Raw genomic sequence first — 26088 nt, forward strand, 5'->3', positions numbered from 1 at the left:
GCACCTTCGTTTTGCTCCGTCTGTGAGTACCTGAAAAGAAGTGAACAAAGGGGCGCCCTCGCGGCCGTTTGCACTCCGACGATCAAGTCAGCTAGCGAGAAACATCAAAGGTGACACACCCTAGGGAGGTGGTCGAAAAACTGTACTGAACGATTGAAACTGTGTAACCAGAACTGTGTTGCCCTACTTACCTTGTGCTCACTGTGAGTGTGCCGCGAAGACAACTAGGGTTTTCTCTGTGTATCTGTGTGTATTAGGTTAAAATTCTTGTCCCTTTTCAAACGACCCAAGGCCCCTTTTTATATACCTTATGCATTTAAAACGCATTGAAGCGCATTGAAGGCGTATAAAAATGTGCCTTGGAATATACGAATCTTAACTTACTTAACGCGTACCTTGGCAAACTTTCCCTGAAACCTTTAATGAGCACGTGGGCATTGCCACGTGCCCCTCTGACTTAATCTTTATTCTGTGCAGAGGGTCCCACAGCGCCGCCACCCAACTTAGGGTTTTTCCATCGTGTGAGCCCTCTTTTCTGCGAAGTGCTTCTGTCACGTGGGTTGACTTTTTGGGTGCCAACCCATGCGCCCCAATCACTAGTCACTCGCCCTGGGGGCGTATCTACCTTTCTCTCGTATCATGCACGTGGTTCCCCCCTGGTCATGGCCCTCTCATGGGTCGTATCTATCCCAGGGTCTCCCAGCAGTGACGTGGATACTTCACGAGTTAGGTTTACCCCCTACTGGTACTAGAACTTATGGCCTTGAAGCCACCTTTCTCTTCTCCTTGCTACTATTCTGAACTGTATAGGCTCGATGTCTCTCTTGGGCGATGTCTTTGCTTAGGCGACGTCTAACTCGGGCGATGTCTTACTTTAGGCGACGTCTTACTCGGGCGATGTCTCTCTTGCGCGATGCCTCGAGCGGTCGACCTGTTGGCTTTTCTTCCTTGGGTCCCTTGAAGGGTCCCACCATGTGTTTGACTTTGACTTCTGGTCAACGCCCGGGGACGGGACGGTACACAAGCCCCCCAGTCTTGAGCTGACACTTGTTTCAGCGAAAAGACTAAGGCCTCGCCCCTATTGTCCTCGTGGCATTTTGATGATGTGTCACTCTCTAAGCGACTGGCGTGACATTTTCTGCAACGCCGGCGCGGCGTACCTTCGAGAACTCTGACGATGTGATATTCTCTGAGCGAGGAAACTGACACCTCGAGTCGTGTCTTATTCTCCTGACACGTGGCTCAATCGCACAGTGCTCATTTAGCGTCCTTGGCGCTTCAATTGCAATGCTTGAGTCTTTGAAATCCCGCGCTTTAACTCATTGTTTCCACTTTTTCGCATCTTTTCCGTACTATTCATCTTCTTTCCAAAGAACTCTCCTTGCATTCTTTCCTCATCGACTTTTTCCCTCTACTATACTGTTGAACCCTTCTTCTTCTTCAATCTTTGGTTCCCTCATTGACAATACGTGCCAAAATGACTGCCAACCTTCCTTCCTCCAGAGTTAATCATAGGGACCTTTATGCATGGGCTCCGGACGAACTACTTGACGAGTGCTCGAGTCTAGTTTCCACCAAAGCTTGGAGGGACCATGTAGGGGACCCGAGCACCTACGATCACCGCGCCTTCGCGAAAAGGCACGATGATGATATCGCAGTGCTTCCTTGCACCCTAGGGGAGCCGGTGTGCGGGGATGAGCGGGCCAACAACGGGGTCCCCTTTTTTTTATTTCTATCAGGTGGTCTTCAAGTGCGTCGGCGTGCGCCTGCCTTTCTCCAGGTTCGAGAGGGAACTGCTAACGGAGATCAATGTTGCCCCAGCCCAGCTGTATCCTAATAGCTGGGCCTTTGTCAAAGCTTTCGACATACTGTTCGGTTTCTTCGGGTGTGCGCCTTCTGTTGACATCTTCCTTCATTTCTTTGAAGTGAAGAGGCAAAGGAATAACCTCTGGGTGACTCTCAGCAACGTTCCCGGGAGGGTCCTCTTAACCCCATTCCAGCACTCCTTCACAGGGTGGAAAGGCAAGTTCTTCAAAGTTTGCTGCTCCGACCTCGTACCCTCCGCCTTTGACGGCTTCCCTCTGTATTGGGTGAAGGAGGTAAGAGCCCTGAAGTCCAAGTCTCTTAAGGGGCTGCTTTCGAACGATCGAGAGGCTTGCCGGATCTTGGCTAGTGCGGGGGGTTTTGACGCCGCCTTGATAAGCCTAGAGTATAATGCTGAGGCTCTGGAAAAATATATAAGTACGAGAGATTCCCTTTATAACCTCCTATTCCTTGCTTTTGCTGGATTCTTGCATGATTTATCTTGTCTCTTCGCGTAGTGCCTTGGTTTGTGCCCGTCCTTTACCATGTTTTTCCTTTTGGCGCAGGTTCGAAGATGGACAGGCAACGAAGGTCGCTGCTGGCTCAGGCGTTGAGGTCCGAAGATGGGGCTTCAGCATCGCCCCGTTCAAGCTCCGGAGGCCCCTGAAGTGTAGCCTGATCTTGTGTTTCACATGAACATGGGATGTGTATATGATTGTCTTTTGCTCAATTTGCATCTATCATGAACCTTATCTGTAATTATAACTCTTGATTTATGCTTAAACGCTACCCGCTTTATCTTTGCATGCTTGCGTCTGCTTCTACTTTCTTTGCTATGTCACGTGCGTTACCTTCGATACTCCCCTTCGTCATGTTCAACTTTAACTTTTTAGGTAGCACGTGCTCTTTTCTCCTACTCTCTGTCCTTTCCTTCTGAGTTGCGGTGCGTACCCTTCTCCTGATCTTTTTCACTTAGAGCTTCGCTTGGCCTTCGTATCTGTGAGGGATGCTCAAAGCGTTTGAACTTCCTCGCCTAGACCCCCAACAGCTTCAACTGAGTTTACTGGGAAATCCGACGATGTGCTTTCTGCGGCGATGCCAGACCGCCTGATCTTCCATTACCTACTACGTCGATGACACACAAATCCGGCGACTGTACCGTCCCGTCCCCGGGCGTTGACCAAAGGTCAAAGTCAACACATGGTGGAACCTGTCCAGGGACCCATGAAAGAAAGTCAACAGGTTGACCGCTCGAGTCATCGCCTCGCTGAGGCATCGCCTAAGTAAGGCGTCGACCAAGAGAGGCGTCGCCCAAGAGAGGCATCGCCAAGCAAGGGTACCGCCAGGTTAAAGCATCACCAAGCCAAGACATCGCAAGGAGGCTTCGGGCCTCGACAGTTCAGAACAGCAGCAAGGAGAAGAGAAAGGTGGCTTTGAAGCCATATGTTCTAGTACCAGTAGGGGGAAAACCTGACTCGTGAAGTATCCACGCCACTTCTGGGAGACCCTAGGACAGATACGACCCATGGGAGGGCCACGACCAGGGGAGAACCACGTGCATGATACGAGAGAAAGCTAGATACACCCCCAGGGCGAGTGATTAGTGATTGGGGCGCATGAGTTGACACGCAAAAAGTCAACCCACGTGACAGAAGCACTTCGCAGAAAAGAGGGCTCACACGATGGAAAAACCCTAAATTGGGTGGCAGCGCTGTAGGACCCTCTGCACAGAATAAACGATCAAGTCAAAAGGGTACGTGGCAATACCCACGTGCTCATTAGAAGTTTCAGGGAAAGTTTGCCAAGGTACGTGTTAATTCAGTTAAGATTCGAATGTTCCAAGGAATGTTTTGATACGCCTTCAATGCGCTTTAACGCGCTTTAAAGATTAGAGGTGTATAAAAAGGGACCTTGGATCATTTGAACAGGGACCGAGTTTTAACCTAATACACAGAGATACACAGAGAAAACCCTAGTTGTCTTTGCGGCACACTCACAGTGAGCACAAGGCAATTAGGGCAACACAGTTCTAGTTACACAGTTTCAGTCATTCAGTGCAGTTTTTTGATGTTTCTCGCTAGCTGACTTGATCGTCGGAGTGCAAACGGCCGCGAGGGCGCCCCTTTGTTCACTTCTCTTTTCAGGTGTCTTTGACGGAGCAAACGAAGGTGCCCTAGCTCGCAAGGACAAGCCACGCGCAAAGACGATCCCGGTCAACCGGCCAGAACATTTGGCGCCCACCGTGGGGCCGATATAAAACATCAGTCCCACCACACAAGATTCTCAGTTCCAGTTCTTAAGACTTAGACAAGTTAAGAAAATTTCCAGAAAACCATGGCCACGAGACCAACACTCTCTAGGAGTGAAGAAATGACCATGCAACAACTTATGGGCATGATGCAAGGGTTGCTGGACGCAATGGCGGCCTCGAAGGTAGAACAGGATCGCATGCGAGCGGATCTTGCAGCCTCTCAAGCAAGAAACGATGAACTCCACCGTACCAACGAGGAGTTGCGCCATGGGTGGCGCGGCGGAGATGAACCTGAGGCCGCATCCCCACCTAGGGAATTCACAACACCATTCTCGCAGGCAATCCTGGAGACGGCGATACCCAGTACGTTTACAGGGCCCAAGGTGACCTTCACGGGGGTGGAGGATCCTGAGGCACACCTCACAGCGTTCCACACGCAGATGTTGCTGGTAGGCGGTTCTGACGCCGCAAGGTGCAAGCTTTTCATGAGCACGTTGACGGGAATGGCTATGGATTGGTTCATCAGCCTTCCAGAGGGCCACATCACGTCTTTCGCCCAGCTATCGCGACTGTTCAGAGAACAGTATTTAGCCAACAGAGCCCCAACCCCAGTTTCGTACGACCTTTTCGACGTGAAACAATTCCAAGGAGAGACCCTGAAGGAATACATAAACCGCTTTGGAGCACAAGTGGTGAAGGTGGGTACCACCGATGAACCCATGATTGTATACGCATTCAGGAAGGGGGTGCGACCCGGGTCTTTTGGTAAGTCGCTTAACTGCAAGCTTCCCAAGACCTTTGCTGAAGTGAGGCGACGAGCGTTGGAGCACATTGCCTCAGAGGGCGAGGCATACGAGAAGTGCATACCTGCTGCACCTGCTCGACCAAGGGCGCAGGTACGCACACAACCCGCTAGGGTCCACGAAGCTACCACAAAGAGAAGGAACCCAGACAGAAAGCGCACCTACGAGGCGAGGAGGGCCCCGCCAAGGACCCGAGCTGAAGGAAGGAGAGAGGGGAGTAGACCGCTGAGGCACAACTTTGTGGTGGAGCTCAAAGACCTCATCGTTGTGCCCAACATAGCAGACAGGTTGAGGCCACCAGCGAAGTATGACAAAATTCTGGGGCCCCACAAGGAGTCGTGGTGCGAATTCCACGAAGCATTTGGACATCATATTAACAACTATTTGGCACTGGGCTACCAGTTGGATGAGCTTGTGAAGAATGGCTTCCTAAAGGATTACCTCGTAGGATCCCCTACAACGGCAGCCACGGCAGTACAAGAGGAGGGTCAGGCATTTCTGGTGGATTTTCTGGTGGAGGGCCCACTGCCTCTCAATGAAAAAAGTATGTGAGGTCAGTAAATTCAGTGGCAGAAGAATTTCCAGATGACCCTTGGGAATCAGACCTTGTATTCACAAGGGCTGACCTATGGGATGTTGTCCCGCACGACAATGACCCCGTGGTCATCTCAGTAGTTACAGCAGGAAGAAAGGTACATAGGGTTCTCGTTGACCAGGGCAGTTTCGCAGATGTCATGTTCTGGGCAACCTTCAACAAGCTACAGTTGTCCCCGGACCTCTTGAGACCCTACACCGGATGCTTGTACGGGTTTGCAGATAACCCAGTGGAGGTACGTGGGTACTTGGAGCTGAGAACGACGTTCACTGATGGAACGGCGTCACGTACCGAAAGTATCTGGTATCTGGTGGTTAACGCCAACTCAGCCTATAACATTTTGTTGGGCAGACCTGCCCTAAACAGATTGAGGGCAGTACCTTCCACTCGCCACATGAAGATGAAGTTGCCAGACCTTAGCGGCAAAGTGATAGTCATCAAGTCAGACTAGGAAGAAGCCCGAAAGTGCTATGAGAATAGTTTGAAAACAAAGAGATGCGTGGTAATGGTAATTGAACGACCTCTCGTTTCAGGCCCGGCAACAGAGCTAGGACCCATAGAAGAGGCGATGCCCGCAGAGTCCACGCCCGACGACGCTTTACCTACAGAGGCGATGCCTGTGGATGACGTATGCACAAAAGGAAGACGATGCCCGAGGAGGCGACGCCTATGGAAGGAGAGTCATAGGAGGCGATGCCCGAGGAGGCGACGCCCATGGAAGAGGATCCCATGAACGAGTCTCGCCTGGCAAGCGTGCAACATGATCAGCCCCAGCCAGAGGACAACACGGCGGAAAGTCAGATAGGAGGCAAGGCGTTCAAATTAGGACGCCACTTGAGTCAGGAAGAACGAAGGGAGGTAACGGCGGTGATCTCGCGGCACTTAGACGCATTTGCATGGACCGCGGCGGACATGCCAGGTATCGACCCGGATTTCTTATCCCATCGCCTTACCATGGACACAAAGGCCCGCCCCGTGCGGCAGAGAAGAAGGAAGTTCAATGAGGAGTGATGCCTCGTCATAAAGGAAGAGACTCAGAAGCTGCTGAACGCTGGGCACATCAAGGAGATACAATACCCGGAGTGGCTGGCCAACGTAGTCCTCGTCAAGAAGGCAAATGGGAAGTGGAGGATGTGCGTAGACTTCACAGATCTGAACAAGGCATGCCCAAAGGATTCATACCCACTCCCCAACATTGACACCTTAGTAGACAGTGCCTCGGGCTGCAAGATGCTGAGTTTCTTGGATGCATTCTCAGGTTATAATCAGATCAAAATGCATCCAAGGGACGAAAGCAAAACGGCGTTTATGACAGATACATGTAGCTACTGTTATAAGGTAATGCCATTTGGTTTGAAAAATGCAGGCGCCACCTACCAGAGATTGATGGACAAAATCCTTGCACCAATGTTAGGAAGGAATATGCAGGCCTACGTCGACGACATGGTGGTGACCTCGGACGAGAGGGGCCGACATGCAGCTGATCTGGAAGAGTTGTTCGCTACCATATCGAAGTATCACCTAAAGTTGAACCCAGAGAAGTGCGTCTTCGGTGTAGAGGCAGGAAAGTTCCTGGGTTTCATGCTCACGGAAAGAGGAATAGAAGCGAATCCTGACAAGTGTGCAGCCCTCATCGCCATGAGAAGCCCAACTTCAGTGAAGGAGGTTCAACAACTGACGGGGCGAATGGCAGCATTGTCAAGATTCATATCAGCTGGTGGGGAAAAGGGGCAACACTATTTCCAATGCCTCAAGAGGAATAGTCGTTTTACGTGGACAGACGAGTGCGAAGCAGCGTTCCTCAAGCTGAAGGAGTACTTGGCGACGCCACCCGTGCTTTGCAAGCCACAAGTAGGCGTCCCCCTCCACCTATATTTTGCAGTAACAGAATGGGCTATTAGCTTTGTACTGGTCCAGGAACAAGACCAAGTACAAAGACCAATATACTTCGTAAGCAAGGCATTGCAAGGCCCAGAGTCAAGATACCAGTCACTAGAGAAGGCTAAAGGGGCATGGGCAGAAGAAGTGTCAAGGATTGTATGAGCTTACCATACCACGCTTCAATCCTCCACCATGGAGACACCTTTCAGCTTAGTGTATGGATCGGACGCCATGATCCCAGTAGAGATCCACGAAAGCTCGCCTCGTTTCCTGGGTTTCGTGGCGGAAGAATCCAACGAAGAAAGGAGGGTGAACCTGGACCTGATAGACGAGGCTAGGGAAGAAGCAAAAATTAAGGCCGAGGCCGTGAAGAGAAGAGTGGAGCGTCAGTACAGCTCCAAAGTGAAGCTGCGACAATTCCAGATTGGTGATCTGGTCATGAGGAAGGCCCACTCCTACGAATTAGAAAACAAGTTGTCTCCCAAGTGGACTGGACCGTTCAGAATAACCAAAGTCAAAGGGAATGGTTCGTATAAGCTAGAGACTTTAGAAGGGAGCCCCATCCCACACAGCTGGAATGCGGCAAATTTAAAGTTTTATTTCAGTTGATGTTATTCCAGTTGAAGTTTGTAAAGGGGACACTCTTTTTCCCTCTCGGGGGTTTTGATCCGATCGGTCATCGGTAGTCGATGACGTCAGCAGCAGAGGACCACGTGGACCACTCGCAGGGTGACACAGTGGACCAAGTGACAGAGAGATCAAGGAGACGATCGCCAAGAGCGGTGATCGGGGGTCAGTAACCAAGTGACCATCGGCAGATCAGGCGGCAGAGAGGTCAGGGGACAGATCACCCAGTACGGTGATCGGTGGTCAATAACCAAGTGGCTACCAACAGACCAGTTCCCAGACTAACGCCTGGAGGCAGAACGCGAGAAGCAATAGAGCACTGATCAGTCATCGGGTGCATGGTCATCGGGGCCCCGTGTTACACGCAGTTAAACTGGGACTGAGGTTCCCAGCGAGAGCGTTACGCATGGGCCTCGCATGAGCACATCTCAGGAAATCATGCACGAGAGTGGCCTGAGGGAACTAGTAAACCAGTCAGTGATTGGTGATTCCCTCAACCCATTACGTGCGTGACACCGTGTAGGGTAAGCCGTTTACGCAGGGAGCAACGTCTGGTGAGTGTGCCTAGACCAGCCACACCTGGCGTTCTCCTGAGAGTATGCGATTTACCCAGATGGAAGAAATATCCTAAGTTACTCCGCAAGGGCGTAACTTAGGCACACAAAGAGAAGCGCTAGAACCCTTCCAGTAAATGACACGTGTGTGGTTAGATGTGAGTTGCAGGCCTCCACGTGTCATCATCTGAGAGGGGTGCGGTCCAGACAAAAGTGCACTCCGTACCACTAAGGGTACAGACAGGCGCAGCCAAGCGCAGAGACGCGCAGATATGCACAGACTCTCACGCTCTCACTACTGATTCTAGAGGTACGTTGTCTCAGAAAGGCATAACAGGGTTCTGACACATGCCAGAAAAGCATAACAGAATTCTGTTATGCCCAGAAGCAGCAGAGAGAGAGATAAAAGAGAATTAGGGAGAGATTGAGGGATACGAAAAAATAGAGAGCAAAAGTTTTTCACACACACTACTAGTTTTCTCATCTTTGGTGGTTCTGTGGACTAACTTGATCGTCGGAGTGCAAACGGCCGCTAGAGGCGCCGTCTGTGTGTTTTGCAGGTCACGTTTGGAGATCCAAGAGAAGGTTCTGAGGGTGATTCTGCAGAAAACGCAGTCGCGTAGACGGGACAGAGAGTGCTACAAAGCGATTCCTCCACGTTCGAGTTGCCGGCAGGATCATTTGGCGCCCACCGTGGGGCTCGTATAAAACGTGATTCCCAACCATAGTTTGTGTTGGTGGTGCTTCGAGTGTCTTCTGTTCAGCTACTCGCTATCGCAGTCGACTCCTGGAGTTTTCACCATTTGTTTGGAGTTCTTTGAGTTGCAGAGTTTGCTGAGGAAGGATGAGGACAACGCGCTCCAGCTCAGTTGCGCCATCAACCAACGAAGATGCTGTGTCCATGACGCAAGTGATGGACATGATGAGGACGCTGTAGGAGAACGTGGCTGCATCGCGTTCTGAGCAAGAAAGGATGCACGAGGCGCTGGTGGCCTCACAAGCAAGGAACGAAGAGCTCAACAGAATCAATGAAGAGCTGCGCAAAGCCCTCCAAGAGCGGGAAGAGCGCGCGGCAGGGGACAGACCCCCTTCCCCACCACGCAGCTTCCTTATGCCATTTTCCCAAGAGATCATGGACTCAGTAGTCCCGGCTAACACTGTGGCGGTGAAAGCGTCCTTCACTGGGGTGGAGGACCCTGAAGCCCATCTCACAGCGTTTCACACCCAGATGATGCTCTCAGGGGGCTCAGACGCGGTGTATTGTAAGGTGTTCATGAGCACTTTGAGCGGGACGGTGTTGGACTGGTTCGTCAGTATACCCACTGGCCACATTACCACGTTCCAACAGTTTTCCAAGATGTTTGTTGAGCAGTACATAGTGAACAAGGCGCCACCTTTGGTGTCTTACGACTTGTTTGATATAAGGCAGTACCAAGGGGAGTCCTTGAAGGATTTCCTGAACAGATTCGGAGCTCGGATAGTCCGTTTGCCAGGAAAGGACGAAGAGATGTTCGTGCACGCCTTCAAAAAGGGCGTGTTGCCTGGGCCTTTTAGCGAGTCGCTCATCAGGAGCCACCCCGCCACGTTCGCCGAAATCCGGCGACGTGCTGTGGCTCATATAGCCGCCGAGAGCGAGGTCACCGAGAAGAGAGGAAATGTGGCCCCAGCTAAACCGCGCACCCAAGCCAAGGTACAGCCTCAGAGGGTAATGGAGGCAGCGGCGGGAAAGAGGGATCAAAGGGCGCGTCACCCTTACGACCCTAAGAAAAACAAAGGCAAGGGACCAGGGCGCCCCAGGGAGAGTAATCGCCCCCCCAGGTATGAGTTTGTGATGGGTTTGGCTGATTTGATCGCCATCCCAAACATAGCTGCCAAGCTCAAAGTGCCTGAGAAAACGGAGGAGAAGATCTTGGGGGCAAAGCCAGACGCTTGGTGCGAGTTCCACAAGAGTTTTGGCCACTCCATCAATTCGTGTTTGGCTCTGGGGCACCAGCTCGCCGAGCTGGTCAAATGTGGTTTTCTGAAGGATTACTTGCTAGAGAAGCAAGCGGGCCAAGCGTCAGGGTCTCAACCGGCAAGCAGCGGGGGCAACAGCACGAGGTGCCTATCCACGGCGAGATCCACACCATAGCTGGTGGATTCTCCGGCGGGGGGTGCACAGCGTCGCAACGAAAGAGGTATGCGAGGTCAATAATGTCAGTGGAAGTCTTTGAAGATCACTCGCCCGACGTGGACATCACGTTCACCAAGGAGGACCGCAGGGACGTGGTGCCTCACGACAACGATCCTATTGTGATCTCGCTTGTCACGGCGGGAAGGACCGTCCACCGGGTGCTGGTCGACCAAGGAAGCTCAGCAGACGTGATGTTTTGGCCAACCTTTGAGAAGTTGCAGCTGTCCCCTGATCAGTTGAGACCATATGGGGGCTACTTGTACGGTTTCGCCGGTGACCAAGTGGAAGTGAGGGGGTATATCGAGCTGAGGACAACCTTCACTGACGGTTTGGCCTCACGAACGAAGAAGGTCAGGTACCTTGTCGTAAACGCCCCATCAGCATACAACATACTGCTGGGGAGGCCAACGCTCAATAGGACAGGGGCCGTGCCTTCGACAAGGCACATGAAGGTCAAGTTGCCGTCTATGGAGGGCATGATCATCACTATTTGCTCCGACCAGAAGGAGGCGAAGAAGTGTTATGAAAATAGCCTTAAGAACAAGAGGTCTGTGTGCCACGTAACCACAACGCCTCCCCCTGGCGTGGAGCCGGAGCCCGCACACCGACGAGCTCCGGATGCGGCGTTAGAGGTGGTCACCGAGGGCGATGTGCCGATGGGGAATGTAGAGGCGAGATCGGAGAGAAACCGCTCGGAGACCGCCAGAGAAACCGGAATCGCGAGGGCACTGATCGCCAGCGAGAGGAAACCTCAACCAGTAGAGGAATGGCTCGAGAAGGAGATCAGTGGTAAGGTGTTTAAGTTGGGAAGAACCCTGGATAGCAAGACGCAAGACCAGATCGCCGAAGTAATTAGTAGGCACTTGGATGCGTTTGCGTGGGCTGCTTCAGATGTGCCAGGGATCGACCCCGATTTCTTGTGCCATCGTTTGGCAATGGACCCCCAAGTCAGGCCCATCCGCCAAAGAAGAAGAAAATTCAATGAGGAGAAGAGACAGGCGATCAAGGAAGAGACGCAGAAACTACTTGTGGCGGGCCACATCAGGGAAATCCAATATCCAGAATGGCTCGCTAACGTCGTCCTGGTCAAGAAGAGCAGCGGGAAATGGCGGATGTGCGTTGACTTTACAGACTTGAACAAGGCCTGCCCGAAGGACTCTTACCCCTTGCCAAGTATTGACGCCCTGGTAGACAGTGCATCAGGGTGCAAGCTGCTCAGTTTCCTGGATGCCTTCTCGGGCTACAACCAAATCAAGATGCACCCCATGGACGAAGAGAAGACCGCCTTCATGACGGAGAGGTCGTGTTATTGCTACAGGGTGATGCCCTTCGGGTTGAAGAATGCAGGGGCCACCTACCAAAGGCTGATGGACAAGGTGCTCGCGCCCATGCTCGGAAGGAATGTGCAGGCATACGTCGACGACATGGTCGTGACGTCCCTGGAGAAGGACAAGCACATCGCAGACTTGGAAGAGTTGTTCACCACAATAGCCAGGTACAAGCTAAAACTGAATCCTGAAAAGTGCGTTTTTGGTGTAGAAGCAGGGAAATTTCTGGGGTTTCTTCTGTCAGAGAGGGGAATTGAGGCTAACCCTGAGAAGTGCGCCGCCATTTTGGCAATGAGGAGCCCCGCCAATGTGAAGGAGGTGCAGCAGCTCACGGGGCGGATGGCCGCCCTGTCCCGATTCGTATCGGCGAGCGGAGAAAAGGGCCACCCATACTTCCAATGTTTGAAGAGAAACAACAGGTTCGTTTGGACAAGGGAGTGTGAGGAGGCCTTCGTAAAGCTCAAGGAATATTTGGCCAGCCCTCCAGTTCTGTGCAAGCCCCAAGACATAACCCCCCTCAGGCTGTACTTTGCCATAACTGAGAGGGCGATCAGCGCAGTGCTGGTGCAGGATCAGGACCAGACCCAAAGGCCCATATATTTCGTCAGCAAGGTGCTGCAAGGCCCGAAGGTAAGGTACCAGGCCCTAGAAAAGGCAGCATTAGCGGTTGTATTCTCGGCAAGGAGATTGCGCCACTACTTCCAGAGCTTCACGGTACTCGTGATGACTGATCTGCCGATCCAGAAGGTTTTGAAGAAGCCCGATGTTGCTGGAAGAATGGTGAAGTGGGCGGTCGAGCTTTCGGAGTTTGACATCAAGTATGAACCCCGGGGATCGATCAAAGGGCAAGTCTTCGCCGATTTCGTGGCCGAGTTGTCCTCCGAGGTAGCACAAAACGCCGAGGGGGACTTTCGCTGGGTACTCTCTGTTGATGGGTCGTCCAACCAGCTGGGCAGCGGGGCTGGGGTCATTTTGGAAGGGCCCAATGGAGTGTTGATAGAGCAGTCATAGAGGTTCGCTTTCAAAGCAAGCAACAACCAAGCAGAATACGAAGCCTTGATCGCTGGAATCTTGCTGTCCAAGGAAATGGGGGCGAGAGTGCTTATGGCCAAGAGCGACTCGCTATTGGTCACGGGACAAGTAACTGGCGAGTTCCAAGCCAAGGACCCGCAGATGGCAGCCTACTTGGAGTACGTGCAGGAGCTCAGAAGATCTTTCGCTTCGTTTGAAGTGGTGCACGTGCCAAGGGAACAGAATGCCCGAGCTGACTTGCTAGCCAAGCTCGCCAGTTCGGGCAAGGGGGGTAGGCAGAGGACTGTCATTCAAGAAACTTTGAAAGCGCCTCGAGCATTCGTGGCAGACCACCAAGTTCTCCATGTTTGTAGATCAATGGGAAGACCGGCGAGAAGTCATAGGTCCCTAACGCAGGAAACTCTGAGGGCGCCGAGGGTCAGAGCGCGCCCAGCAGAAGAAGGGGCAAGATCGATGCAACGCTGTCCACGAGTCAGACACGTGGATAACGCCTTACCAGCGATATTTAGCGGATGGTGTGCTTCCAGTGGACCCAGCTGAGGCCAGAAAAATAAAGAAGAGCTCTAGCAAGTTTACCCTTATTGACGGCGAGCTGTACAGGTTTGGATTCACGCACCCCCTTCTTGTATGCATACACGGAGAAAAGTGCACGAGGATTATGGCTGAGCTCCATGAGGAAATTTGCGGGAGCCACATCGGAGGTCGATCGCTGGCGACAAGGACTATCCGTGCAGGCTATTACTGGCCCACGATGAGAGAAGATTGCAAGAAATACGCCCAGCGTTGCAAGCAATGCCAACAGCACGCCGACTGGCACAAGGCACCCCTAGAGGAGCTGAAGTCGATTTACAGCCCCTGGCCGTTCCATACTTGGGGAATTGACATTCTGGGACCCTTCCCATTGGCGATCAGGCAGACGAAATACTTGGTGGTGGCGATTGAATACTTCACCAAGTGGATCGAAGCGGAGCCAGTGGCCCAGATCACCGCACACAAGATCGAGAGCTTCGTATGGAAGAACATAGTGTGTCGGTTTGGTGTGCCTAAACGCCTGGTGTCAGACAATGGGACTCAGTTTGCAAGTCACCTCTTGAAAAAGCTGTGTGAAGAGGTGGGGATACAACAGGTGTTTGCATCTGTCGAGCACCCACAGACGAATGGCTAAGTGGAGTCTGCCAATCGGGTGTTGCTGAGAGGTTTAAAGAGAAGATTAGAGAAAGCTAAGGGGTCGTGGGCTGAAGAGGTACCCCGCATAGTTTGGGCATACCATACCACAGAGCATTCAGGAACCCACGAGACCCCCTTTAGTTTGGTTTATGGATGTGATGCGATGATTCCAGTCGAAATCCAAGAAAGCTCGCCGAGATTCCAGAACTTCGTGGCGGAAGACTCGAACGAAGAAAGAAGAATGAACCTGGATTTGCTGGATGAGGTCAGGGAGGAGGCGAGAGTGAAAGCCGAAGCGGTAAAGAGAAGAGTTGAGCGAAGGTACAACTCTAAGGTAACGTCAAGGCAGTTTAGAAGCGGCGATCTGGTGATGAGGAAGGCCCATCAGTATGAGATGCAGAACAAATTGTCGCCCAAATGGACGGGACCATTCAGAATAACCGAGGCGCTCGGGAATGGCGCCTACCGTTTGGAGACGTTAGAAGGAGGGGCGATTCCTCGCACTTGGAACGCAACACATCTCAAGTCGTATTACAGTTAAAGCCTTGTAAGTAAAGACGAATACGAAGAGAATCGAATAGTTTCTGTTAAAACAATTTCAAGGGGCACTCTTTTTTCCCTGAGGAGGGTTTTTAATGAGGCCACCCAATAAAGAAGAGTTTTTCAAAGTTTAAAGCTTCTATATTTGCATGCTTAGGGCAACAGTAAAATCGTATTGCATGCTCTCAGTTAAAAGTTTCAAAGTCCCCATCGTTTTTCGGCGATCGGCGGCACAGTTAAAAGTTTTAAAGTCCTCGTCGTCTTCGACGATCGGAGGCACCAGCAACGATTAAAGACCTCAACGCCCTCGCGCGTCTTGAGGCGAGAAAGAGATTAAAAGTCCTCAGTGCATCCAGGGGGGTGGAGATGTACACCCTAGGCAAGTTGAGGCACCAGAAAAAGTCCTTCTCACCTTAGAGTGAGTTCAGGCAAGATTAAAAGTCCTCAGTGCATCCAGGGGGGGGTAGAGATGTACACCCTGGGCAAGTTGAGGCACCAGAAAAAGTCCTTCTCACCTTAGAGTGAGTTCAGGCAAGATTAAAAGTCCTCAGTGCATCCAGGGGGGTGGAGATGTACACCCTGGGCAAGTCGAGGCACCAGAAAAAGTCCTTCTCACCTTAGAGTGAGTTCAGGCAAGATTAAAGGTCCTCAGTGCATCCAGGGGGGTGGAGATGTACACCCTGGGCAAGTTGAGGCACCAGAGAAAGTCCTTCTCACCTTAGAGTGAGTTCAGGCAAGATGAGCTGAAAGGTCAGGGGTGTTCTGCTTTTCCCCTTTAAGTGAAACGTCAATGCTGACCCAGTAAGACCCGATTATTGGTCCGAAACTCAGGGAGGTAGAGGAGGATCCGAAAGGCGCCTCTGCCCCCAGATGAGGGAGCAATGGTCAGGTCATGAAAAGAAGGAAGGCAACATCGCCGAAGGGTTGATAGTTGCTCAAAGTTTACCCTGAGTTGACGGTTTGCCAAGTTTGTTATAAGGTTAAGCAATCTGCTCAGGTCAAAGGCGGTACATGGAGGGTCAAGCCCAGTATTGCTGGGTTCACGTAGTTGAGCAAATTTCGCCAAGAACGGTATCACCTCTGACGATCGATGTCCTCCATGCACTTGGCACTAGAGCGACAAAGAAGCAAGGTGAAGTATGAAGAACGATGACTGACGAGTTGTTGGTGGGTTCGCTGCCTGAAGAACGATGACTGACGAGTTGTTGGTGGGTTCGCTGCCCGAAGAACGATGACTGATTAGTTGTTGGTGGGTACGCCGCCTGAAGAACGATGATCGATCAGCCTTCCAAACAAATTCTTACACAACGAGCTGAGGCAGACAGATTACGCTTAGTCAGTCGTCCAGTACGAAGCTATGCACGAGAATCGTTAAGTACAAAGCTAAGGAAGTTGTTAGCCGCGATCAAAGTAGAGGCCAAGATCAAAGGAGGCAGATCGCGCTAGGCCTAAGCTGGTTAACACTTAGTCGTGCGCAAAGGGAAAGACAAAGCCTAAGATCGCGCTAAACCTAAGCTAGCTAACAGTTAGTCGTGCGCATAAAGAAAGGTGAAGCTCAAGAAAAATACAAGAGAAGAAGCTTATACGAATGGAGAGTATATATTCACAACCAAGTCTTATACAAGTTTTGAGTATTAAGGAAAGTTGTGCAGAAGTTAAAATTTACAAGGAAGAGAAGAGATTAAGGGGCAGGAGGGGTGAGCTTTCCATCTACCACCTCGTGATAGATGCTGAACTGCGAGAGGTCCAGGTCTGGGAGAACGCATCGGATTTGCTCGAGTGCCAGCTCGAATCCGTCAATAAGGGCATCAGCACCCACGTTCATCAAATCAGCTTTCTCCGCCTCCAGTTTTTGCTTTGAGGCCTCCACAGCATCTCTCTCAGGGGTAAGGGCAGCAAGGGAGGAGGCAGCTTCTTCCAGTTGGCCCTTGGCTTCAGACAATTTGCCCACCACCTCCTCAAGCTTTTTCTCTCCAACAGCAGCCGCTTCCTTGGTGGACTCGAGCTCCCCCACTAGTTGAGAGTTCAGTTGGCGTAGGGAGGAGGTCTCGGCCCGTAGCTCCACCACCGCGCAGTCCAGAGAGTTAACAGTCTGCCCCATCAAGATCTCCGTCTTGATGGTCTCTTGGACCTGCGCTAGGTACTCCCTCCTAGCTTTTTCCACCATGCCCCGCATCAGCTCTACAGACCCTTGAGCAGCTTCGAAGTCACTTCGCAGTGACTCCTTGTCGTGCTCAAGCTCCTTCACCCTCTTCTCCAGGGCTATTTGCTTGCGGTGCTGGGTGGAAAACTCCAAAGAGAGCACCATCTACCTGGCCAGGTGCATGTCCACCTCATCACCATTCCATTCGACGAGCTCCCGGTTGCTAATGAGCTGTCGAACCAAGGTGATGACCCTGCTGAAGTTCTCATGGCTGGCCCCAGAGGCGCTTGGGCGCGAGCTGGATCCACCACATTCAGCAGTTGCAGTGGAGATTGGCAGTGGTGGTGGAGGACCCCCAGGTTGAGCAGAAGCACCCCCAGCAGGATGAGCAGATGGACCAGGTGATTGGCCTACTGGAGGGGGAGATGGCGGTTGAGAAGTTGGAGGCAACTGTTGGCAGGGAGAAGGAAGGCGTGTGGGCTCTGAGGCAGGTTGAGTAGAGGGAGGAGGGGGTGAACCTTCCTCTACCTCCACCACCTCGATCTCCTCAGGCTGGAGAGACGAAGCCCCCTCAACCGCTGGCAATTTCCTCTGGCGGTGTATAAGAGGAGAGCCAGAGCTTTCCTCTTCAGTTGAGGCAGCAGCAGCAAGTGAAGTAGAAGCCTTCACCAGTCTTTTCCTTTTCCTTCCTTGCTCAGGGCCTTCAGCTGGCGCGACCGAGAGAGGAGGGGCTGCGATGGGCTCAGTGGTAGAAGAAGAGGAGCCAGTCCCCTTGGTTCCCCGAAGCTTGGCAAGCTCTAGCAAGGCTTGCCTCTTGTCTTTCCCCGACATTGAATCTACATAGATGAGAAAAGGAAGAGTTAGTTGGCCAAGTTATGCAAGTAAGTCAAAGTATATAAAAGCATGCATGAGAAGGTGCAAGTATCCTAAGAGGTGGAAGAAGAGCTACCTATGTACTTTTTCAGGGCCAACACATCGAACTCATCTTTGATGAGGCGAGCAGAGTTGTACTTGGCCCCCAGGAACAACCCACATAGCTCGCGCTCGTAGGGGGCCATGGTTTCGAGGTCCCTGGGTTTCTTGAATTCAACCCCAGGAACCCAGTAGAGGGGGTACCCCTCGAGCAGATTTGGACTTTGTTGGGTGGCAGATATCATGTAGAATCTGCCCTTCCAGTCTTTGAAGGATTGCTGGTATAGGCCCAGGAGCACCCGTCCAGCAACCCCGTTCAGGCTAACCCAGGACCTGTCCCCAAGATTCTTCGCCTCGAAGAAGTAGAGGAACACATCCACGGAGGCGTTGTGCCCGAAGTAATTGCAGAGGATCTGAAATGCCCGGATGAAGGCCCAGGCATTGGGATGGAGTTGGCAGGGCGCGACGTTCAACTCCATCATCAGCTCCTTTTCGAAAAAGGTGAAGGGGAGGCACAGCTTCAACCTTTTGAAGATGGCGGAGTAGATGAAGACGAAGGGCACCCCATTGGTGGCCCTATCGTCCGCACAGATGGGCATCCCTCGAGGAGGGATGCGGACTTGGATATTGAAATCATTTTCCCTGTCTATGGCGCACGAGGGTTCATCCGGGTCATGGCTCAGAAGAGAGGTGAGATGACCCTGTGGTAGCAGGGTGGATGTTTCAGCCAGCAACGCCAGGGGGGCCCAGTCGTAGACCCTGGCGTTGTCGTGGTAGGAGGTAGCAAAAGGCGGTGGTGGAGCTGGCGCACTCGCGGAAGGCTGTGCACCAGAGGATGAGGCAATAATGCGCGCGGTTTGTTTCAAGCGAGCCATCGCGAGATAGCTGCAAATGGAGGAAAAACGAAAGGTCAGAATGAATGGAAGAAGAGGGAATGATGAATGGTTCGGTGAAAACAGAGAAGGGAAAGGAGAAAGAGATGCCCAAGTGAAAAAAAAAAAAGGAAGAAGGAGAAGCAGAAATCAGGGCAAGAGCGCGAAAAACCCTAGCGCGGGTCGAGAGAGGGAAAACAAGGGAAATAAATGCATGATAACGAGAAAGGTAAATGCAATCGGTAGAAATAACCTAAATAGACCCAGGAAGAAGAAAAACCATACCTTTGGATGATCGCAAGAGGTTTGGAAGCAGAAAACTTGAAGGAAGATGGGTGCGCAGAGAAAGAGTTCGCAAGAAGTCTGAGAGTAGATTGAAGAAGATGAAGGAACAGTGAAGGCGCGCGCCAATTTGAATAAGAGAAGCGCTAGCGACACACCACGCTGGCCGTCGATGGGGCCACGTGTCGCGAGATTAAGGAAGGAAGTCCAAATGTTAAAGAAGCAACACGTGAGGTGGCACGTGATGCGGTCCCACTTGCCACGTGGACTGAGGGCACGACCACTTAGTCTCTTCACCGAGAACGAGTTCACGACTCGAGACTGGGGGGCTTGTGATCCGATCGGTCATCGGTAGTCGATGACGTCAGCAGCAGAGGACCACGTGGACCACTCGCAGGGTGACACAGTGGACCAAGTGACAGAGAGATCAAGGAGACGATCGCCAAGAGCGGTGATCGGGGGTCAGTAACCAAGTGACCATCGACAGATCAGGCGGCAGAGAGGTCAGGGGACAGATCACCCAGTACGGTGATCGGTGGTCAGTAACCAAGTGGCCACCAACAGACCAGTTCCCAGACTAACGCCTGGGGGCAGAACATGAGAAGCAATAGAGCACTGATCAGTCATCGGGTGCATGGTCATCGGGGCCCCGTGTTACACGCAGTTAAACTGGGACTGAGGTTCCCAGCGAGAGCGTTACGCATGGGCCTCGCATGAGCACATCTCAGGAAATCATGCACGAGAGTGGCCTGAGGGAACTAGTAAACCAGTCAGTGATTGGTGATTCCCTCAACCCATTACGTGCGTGACACCGTGTAGGGTAAGCCGTTTACGCAGGGAGCAACGTCTGGTGAGTGTGCCTAGACCAGCCACACCTGGCGTTCTCCTGAGAGTATGCGATTTACCCAGATGGAAGAAATATCCTAAGTTACTCCGCAAGGGCGTAACTTAGGCACACAAAGAGAAGCGCTAGAACCCTTCCAGTAAATGACACGTGTGTGGTTAGATGTGAGTTGCAGGCCTCCACGTGTCATCATCTGAGAGGGGTGCGGTCCAGACAAAAGTGCACTCCGTACCACTAAGGGTACAGACAGGCGCAGCCAAGCGCAGAGACGCGCAGATATGCACAGACTCTCACGCTCTCACTACTGATTCTAGAGGTACGTTGTCTCAGAAAGGCATAACAGGGTTCTGACACATGCCAGAAAAGCATAACAGAATTCTGTTATGCCCAGAAGCAGCAGAGAGAGAGATAAAAAGAGAATCAGGGAGAGATTGAGGGATACGAAAAAATAGAGAGCAAGAGTTTTTCACACACACTACTAGTTTTCTCATCTTTGGTGGTTCTGTGGACTAACTTGATCGTCGGAGTGCAAACGGCCGCTAGAGGCGCCGTCTGTGTGTTTTGCAGGTCACGTTTGGAGATCCAAGAGAAGGTTCTGAGGGTGATTCTGCAGAAAACGCAGTCGCGTAGACGGGACAGAGAGTGCTACAAAGCGATTCCTCCACGTTCGAGTTGCCGTCTGGATCAGGTTTTTTAACGAGGTCACCCAAATTAAGAAAGGAAAAGTTAAAATATTTTTGCTCTAGTTTTTCTCTCATTCGAATGTAGATCAAAGGTTAAAGAAACAAAGACGAAAACTTGAGGCGCCACCAAGATAAGGCGTCGCCCAGATGAGTCGTCGCCAAGTCAAGGCGTCGCCAAGATGAGTCGTCGCCAAGATGAGTCGTCGCCAAGACAAGTCGTCGCCAAGATGAGGCGTCGCCAAGATAAGGTGTTACTAGAACAGGGCGTCGCCAGCACAAGGCGTCGCCACCAGATAATCAAGCAGAAGTCAAGTTCAGAGCAACGAACTGATAATGGTTGAGTTTGTTATGAAAGATTTCTACTCTTTTAAAGGTATTTTACATTAAACAACTTGTATCGAAACTCCTAAACAAAATGGGTATTGCTAAAAGAAACATCAACACATTTTAAATATTACACATGCTTCACTTTTACATGCAAACTTACCACCTTTGTTCTGGAATTTTGCTGCTTTGCATGATGTGTTTTTAATTAATTGTACACTTACTATTCTGTTAAGCATCAACACTCCATATGAAAAACTTAATGCAAAGTTGTGTGATATTTTTGTTTTATGCATTTTTGGTTATCTATTATTCTAGTACCATAACTGCTTATAGAAATTTTTTTTGATGAATTTTATGTTGTTGGTGTCTTTATGGGGTCTCAACCTAACACAAAAGGTTATCCTTTTCTAAATCTAAAAAATCATAAAAGTGAGGTCTCAAGAGATGTAATCTTTCATGAAAATCACTTTCCTTACCATTTGAATGTTGATGCTCATAAGAGTTCCGACAATTTTTATCTCCCAATTCCTCAGAAGTATAATTATGTGATTGATTTTATGACTGAAAATTTCAATTATGGTAATGTGGAGCTTGTGGAACCTGATACCATCGAGGAAAATTCTATTGTTAGCAGTATTGATACTGTTAGAATGTATGGCTTTAAACTAGAGGGGGGGTGAATGGTTTAAAGAGGGTTTTCGCAAACTTTTTAGTCTAGAATGAAATTCCTTTGAGAAAACTTGATTCATAATTCAGTTTTACCAAAAACACAAAGCAATTAAATACTGCACCAGAAAAACAATCGGTTGTTTCGCAGAAACAATCGGTTGTTTATACCAGTTGAAAAATACAAGCTGAAATTAAAGAGTTCAAAGGATAGAGAGATTGCACACATAGTTTATACTAGTTCACTCTTAAACCAAGAGCTACATCCAGTCTTCCCAGAAACCACTGGGGGAATCCACTAAGCAATCAAACCTAGATTACTTACAAACACCACCAAAGAAGTGATCTTAATCCCCTCAAGACACACACTTCCTTTGGCTCAGCACATACACCACTAAGAATGCTGATCTTGACAACCTCAAGAACACACAACACTTCTCATCCTTACACAATAGAGTTTACACAAAGTACAGAAGGATTACACTTGTTACAAAATTATCTGAAATCAATACAAGATGAAAATCCTATTTCACTCTCTCTTTATCAAAGCAATCTCAAAGCAATCTTTCAACTCTTCAAAAACAAAAATCAGTGAAAAACTCAAATCTGTTTTTCTATGATTTTATCTTAGTTGTTTGTTACAAAAGCTTAACAAACTATTTATTGCTTACAAAGACTGGTCAAAGCATTTAAAACTGGAGCGTATTCAGTTATAAAATCATTTAAAGCTCAGTCAAAGCACAAAACAGTTTTCTGTTATGGTCCCAAAACAAACAATCGGTTGAATGCTCGAATCAATCGGTTGTTTTGGTTTGACAGCAAGTCAACAATCAAAAACAGTTTTCAACCTTTCTCAAAGCACCTAAGTATAAAACAATCAGTTATTTCGACAAAACAACATGTTGTTTTTCACTTAGTTTGAAAAACACTTTCAATTAAAAAGGTTTGAGAATGCTTAAGCTTTGGATTCAATCAAGAGTGGATTAACACAAATAATCTACCCCAGATCCTATTCTAATACACATCAGCAACAGCAAGCACCTTCAGCCTTCCATCAAACACAAAGGGTTTAGATTTTTCAAAGCTTGAACACACTTGATTCAACAATCTCCCCCTATTTGATGAAGACAAATCCCTGGTTGCTTGTGTTGGATTTGATTGAATCTGAAGCAGTTCCTGCAAAAACAGCATATATACAATCCAATGCTTTCTACAACAGCAGGTTAGTTTTACACATATTAAAAACAAAGTTCTAGAAAAACAATCGGTTATTTACACGAAACAATCGGTTGTTTCTATCAGCAGAAGCAAAAACAGTTATGATATCAGAGATTTCAGCAGTTTTAAACAATTTTAGAGAAAGATACACAAGAACCAATCAATTCTCCCCCTATTTGTCTTCACAAATAGACTATAACAGGTATAAAACAAATTTAGGAAAGATTTTGAAGGTCAAGGATACCTAACTCATTTCGCAAAAAGAAGAACCTCTCTTTTGGTAGTGGTTTTGTGAAGATATCTGCTAGCTGCAACTTTGTCTCAATAAACTTCACTTCACAGTCCCCATTGCTCACATGATCCCTGATGAAATGATGGCGTATCTCGATATGCTTAGTTCTTGAGTGCTGAATCTGATTTTTGGTAAGATTGATAGCACTTGTATTGTCACACATCAAAGGGACCTTGCTGATTTGCAATCCAAAGTCTGCAAGTTGTTGTTTGAGCCAAAGGATTTGTGCACAACAGCTTCCAGCAGCTATGTACTCAGCCTCAACAGTAGAGAGAGCCACACAAGCTTGCTTCTTGCTATGCCATGAGATGAGGCTTGAACCAAGAAGGTGGCAAGTACCACTTGTGCTTTTCCTATCTAGCTTGCATCCTGCAAAATCAAAATCTGAATAACCAATTAAATGAATGAGAGAGTGAGAAGAATACCATAACCCAACATTTGATGTTCCTTTGAGATATTTCAGAATTCTATTTGCAGCTTTGAAGTGGGATTCCTTTGGATTTGCTTGATATCTTGCACAAAGACATACCGCAAACACTATGTCCGGTCTACTTGCTGTTAGATAGAGCAAAGAGTCAATCAAACCTCTGTAATTTGTTTGATCTACCCCTTTTCCAGCAGCATTTGCATCCGTGTAGCAGCTTGATGGCATAGGTGTGCTTGCTTCCTTGCAACTCTCCATTTCAAATTTCTTGAGAATCTCTTTACAATACTTTGATTGGCATAGAAAGATTTCATCCTTTGTTTGGTTAACCTACAATCCAAGAATGAAAGACAATTCTCCCATCATAGACATTTCAAACTCACCTTTCATAGCAGCCACAAATTCTTCACACAAACTATCTTGTGTAGCACCAAAGATGATGTCATCAACATAGATTTGCACAAGGATAATTTTAGAATTTGACTTTTTGATGAAGAGAGTCTTGTCAATCATTCCCCTTTCATAGCCATGAGACAAAAGGAAGTTGCTAAGCCTTTCATACCACCGCCTTGGAGCTGGCTTCTGCCCATATAAAGCCTTTTTCAGCTTGAAGACATGATTAGGATATTGATGATCTTCAAAGCCCGGTGGTTGATCCACATACACTTTCTCATTGATGTAGCCATTTAAAAAAGCACTATTGACATCCATTTGAAAGAGTTTAAATCCACTCATACATGCAAAAGCCAGCAGCAACCTCACAGCCTCCAATTTTGCAACAGGAGCAAAGGTTTCACCATAATCAATTCCCTCCTCTTGATTGTAGCCTTTGGCAACTAGCCTTGCTTTGTTCCTTGTGATCACACCATCCTCATCCAGCTTGTTTCTGAAGACCCACTTTGAACCAATGATGTTCATATCAGCTGTTTTAGGGACAAGAAACCATACCTCATTCCTTGCAAACTGATTCAAATCTTCATGCATAGCTTCAACCCATTTTTCATCCTTGAGAGCTTCATCAATTGACTTTGGTTCAATTTGAGAGACAAAAGCAGTGTGCCTGCAGAAGTTTGAGATAACATGTCTTAATCAAATCCATTAAACTTTGATGTAACACTAGATAATTGCATGTATGTGTTTACAACACAACATCAAAAGTACCACATATTCCAATCCATATAACTAAACTTATTAACATTATTGAAATTCCAATATGATTATGTATGTGTTTATATCTCCATGATCCAAGCAAAAAAAAAAAAGAAACTTGGGGATAAAACAGTAACGTTTAGATGTACTCCTCCAACATTACAAATCAAAGCAATTTAATGTGTAACTTGAAAACATTTCTCAAAGTCCAATAAACAGTTTTCAATCATATATTCCTACTCATAATGAGGATCATGGGTGGATGTAGATGAATGTAGCCCCACTCCACTACTTTCTTTAGTTAAAACATGTGTTATCATATTATTTATGTCATCCTCCTCTAAATCTGGATTTGTTGCTTTACCACAAATTTTACCATTGTCTTTAGATCTTCAATTTTCTTCCCATGCCACTTATTTTATTTGCATGTTCTTTTCTTATAGCAACAATTTCTTCCTTTTTTTTTTAAATGTTGATGATGTCATAGTCTTTCCATAATAACATACTCTCCCAGGTTTCTCTTTCCCAAATATTAATTGAAATGCTTGTTCCGCAGATTCACTTAAGTTTTGAATAGAACCTTGAAGCTTAGTCTAATAAAAGAGAATTAATTTTTAAATATTAAAAAGAATAGATTTATATGTACTTCATAAAAAAGAATTAATTACCAACGTTTTGCAAGCGTCACACTCCACATGTCTGGCTGGAGAACTCCTTTGCTTACAGGACTACCACTATATGTCTTATAGGGATCTTCTTTTGCAGCCAATTCACATGAAGTTTTCAACGCATGATAGTAAATAGTCTCAAATACCTCCTTGTTTAATTGTCGAGCTTCTAGTGAATCAAATTCCATACCAAGCAGTATGAAAGTATCAGCAAGACCCTGTACTCCAATACCAATGGGTATGTGCGGTAAGTTTAACCGTTTTGCATTTCCAGTTGGGTAGTAATTAACAAAAATCACTTTGTTCAGGTTTGTTGTGACTAACATAGTAATCTCAGCTAGCATATCAAAGTCAAAAAACCGATTCCCAGAACCTGTACTTCCAACAAGCTTAGATGCATGAGACTCCACTAGGACACCCTTCTCTCTTACATATCATGGTAGTGCAATGGATGCCAAATTGCGCACATTAGTTTCAGTTGGACTTGAATACTCAATTATTTCAGTACACAAGTTTGACGATTTAATTGTGCCCAAATTCTGTTGGTTGCTTTTCTTATTGCAAGTATCCTTAAAAAAAGCATGTAAGGGTTTCGGTTAATATCTGTGATTTCAGAATTTCAAACCAAAGGCTTTGAGCTTAGACAACCTTCTTTGCTTTCCCTTCTCTTTCATATCAATGGTAAAGCTCCTCAAATTCCTCACCCCAAATCTGCCAAACTCGGTGCTTCATTGGGGCAAAACAAAGGCACTCTTACTTTTATTTGTTTTCCCTAGTTAAGGCTCTTTCCTTAGTTTCATCAATAACAACACCAAGAATTGAAAAGAAATATAAAAGATAGCCTACACAAAACA

The 26088-nt window shown here is 48.5% G+C and overlaps 3 protein-coding genes across 3 annotated transcripts; 1 reads left to right on the forward strand and 2 right to left on the reverse strand.

Moving 5' to 3' along the window:
- The first annotated feature begins 7525 nt into the window (after positions 1–7525).
- On the forward strand, positions 7526–7942 carry LOC137829063 (uncharacterized). Its single transcript, XM_068635857.1, has one exon. The coding sequence runs from the start codon at positions 7526–7528 to the stop codon at positions 7940–7942; it is 417 nt and encodes a 138-aa protein (XP_068491958.1).
- Positions 7943–16435: 8493 nt separating this feature from the next.
- On the reverse strand, positions 16436–17062 carry LOC137829064 (interactor of constitutive active ROPs 4-like). Its single transcript, XM_068635858.1, has 2 exons — positions 16574–17062; positions 16436–16489 (listed from the first exon to the last, which is right to left on the reverse strand). Exons 1-2 carry the CDS (start codon positions 17060–17062, stop codon positions 16436–16438), a joined length of 543 nt encoding a protein of 180 aa, XP_068491959.1.
- On the reverse strand, positions 17063–17955 carry LOC137829065 (uncharacterized). Its single transcript, XM_068635859.1, has 3 exons — positions 17847–17955; positions 17567–17733; positions 17063–17449 (listed from the first exon to the last, which is right to left on the reverse strand). Exons 1-3 carry the CDS (start codon positions 17953–17955, stop codon positions 17063–17065), a joined length of 663 nt encoding a protein of 220 aa, XP_068491960.1.
- Between the last annotated feature and the right edge of the window lie 8133 nt (positions 17956–26088).

Source organism: Phaseolus vulgaris, chromosome 7 (assembly GCF_000499845.2).
Source record: "Phaseolus vulgaris cultivar G19833 chromosome 7, P. vulgaris v2.0, whole genome shotgun sequence".
NCBI classification, from domain to species: Eukaryota; Viridiplantae; Streptophyta; class Magnoliopsida; order Fabales; family Fabaceae; genus Phaseolus; species Phaseolus vulgaris.

Excerpts from the sequence above, each read along its gene's own strand:
- LOC137829063 (XM_068635857.1), top strand. The coding sequence starts at position 7,526 with ATGGAGACACCTTTCAGCTTAGTGTATGGATCGGACGCCATGATCCCA.
- LOC137829065 (XM_068635859.1), bottom strand. The coding sequence starts at position 17,955 with ATGGCCCCCTACGAGCGCGAGCTATGTGGGTTGTTCCTGGGGGCCAAG. Across the intron at positions 17,734-17,846 it reads GGCCCTGAAAAAGTACATAG|ATTCAATGTCGGGGAAAGAC; the intron begins GTAGCTCTTCTT and ends TCATCTATGTAG. Across the intron at positions 17,450-17,566 it reads GAAGGAAAAGGAAAAGACTG|CCTGAGGAGATCGAGGTGGT; the intron begins GTGAAGGCTTCT and ends TCGTCTCTCCAG.
- LOC137829064 (XM_068635858.1), bottom strand. The coding sequence starts at position 17,062 with ATGGTGCTCTCTTTGGAGTTTTCCACCCAGCACCGCAAGCAAATAGCC. Across the intron at positions 16,490-16,573 it reads AGAAAGCTGATTTGATGAAC|TTCAGCATCTATCACGAGGT; the intron begins GTGGGTGCTGAT and ends GACCTCTCGCAG.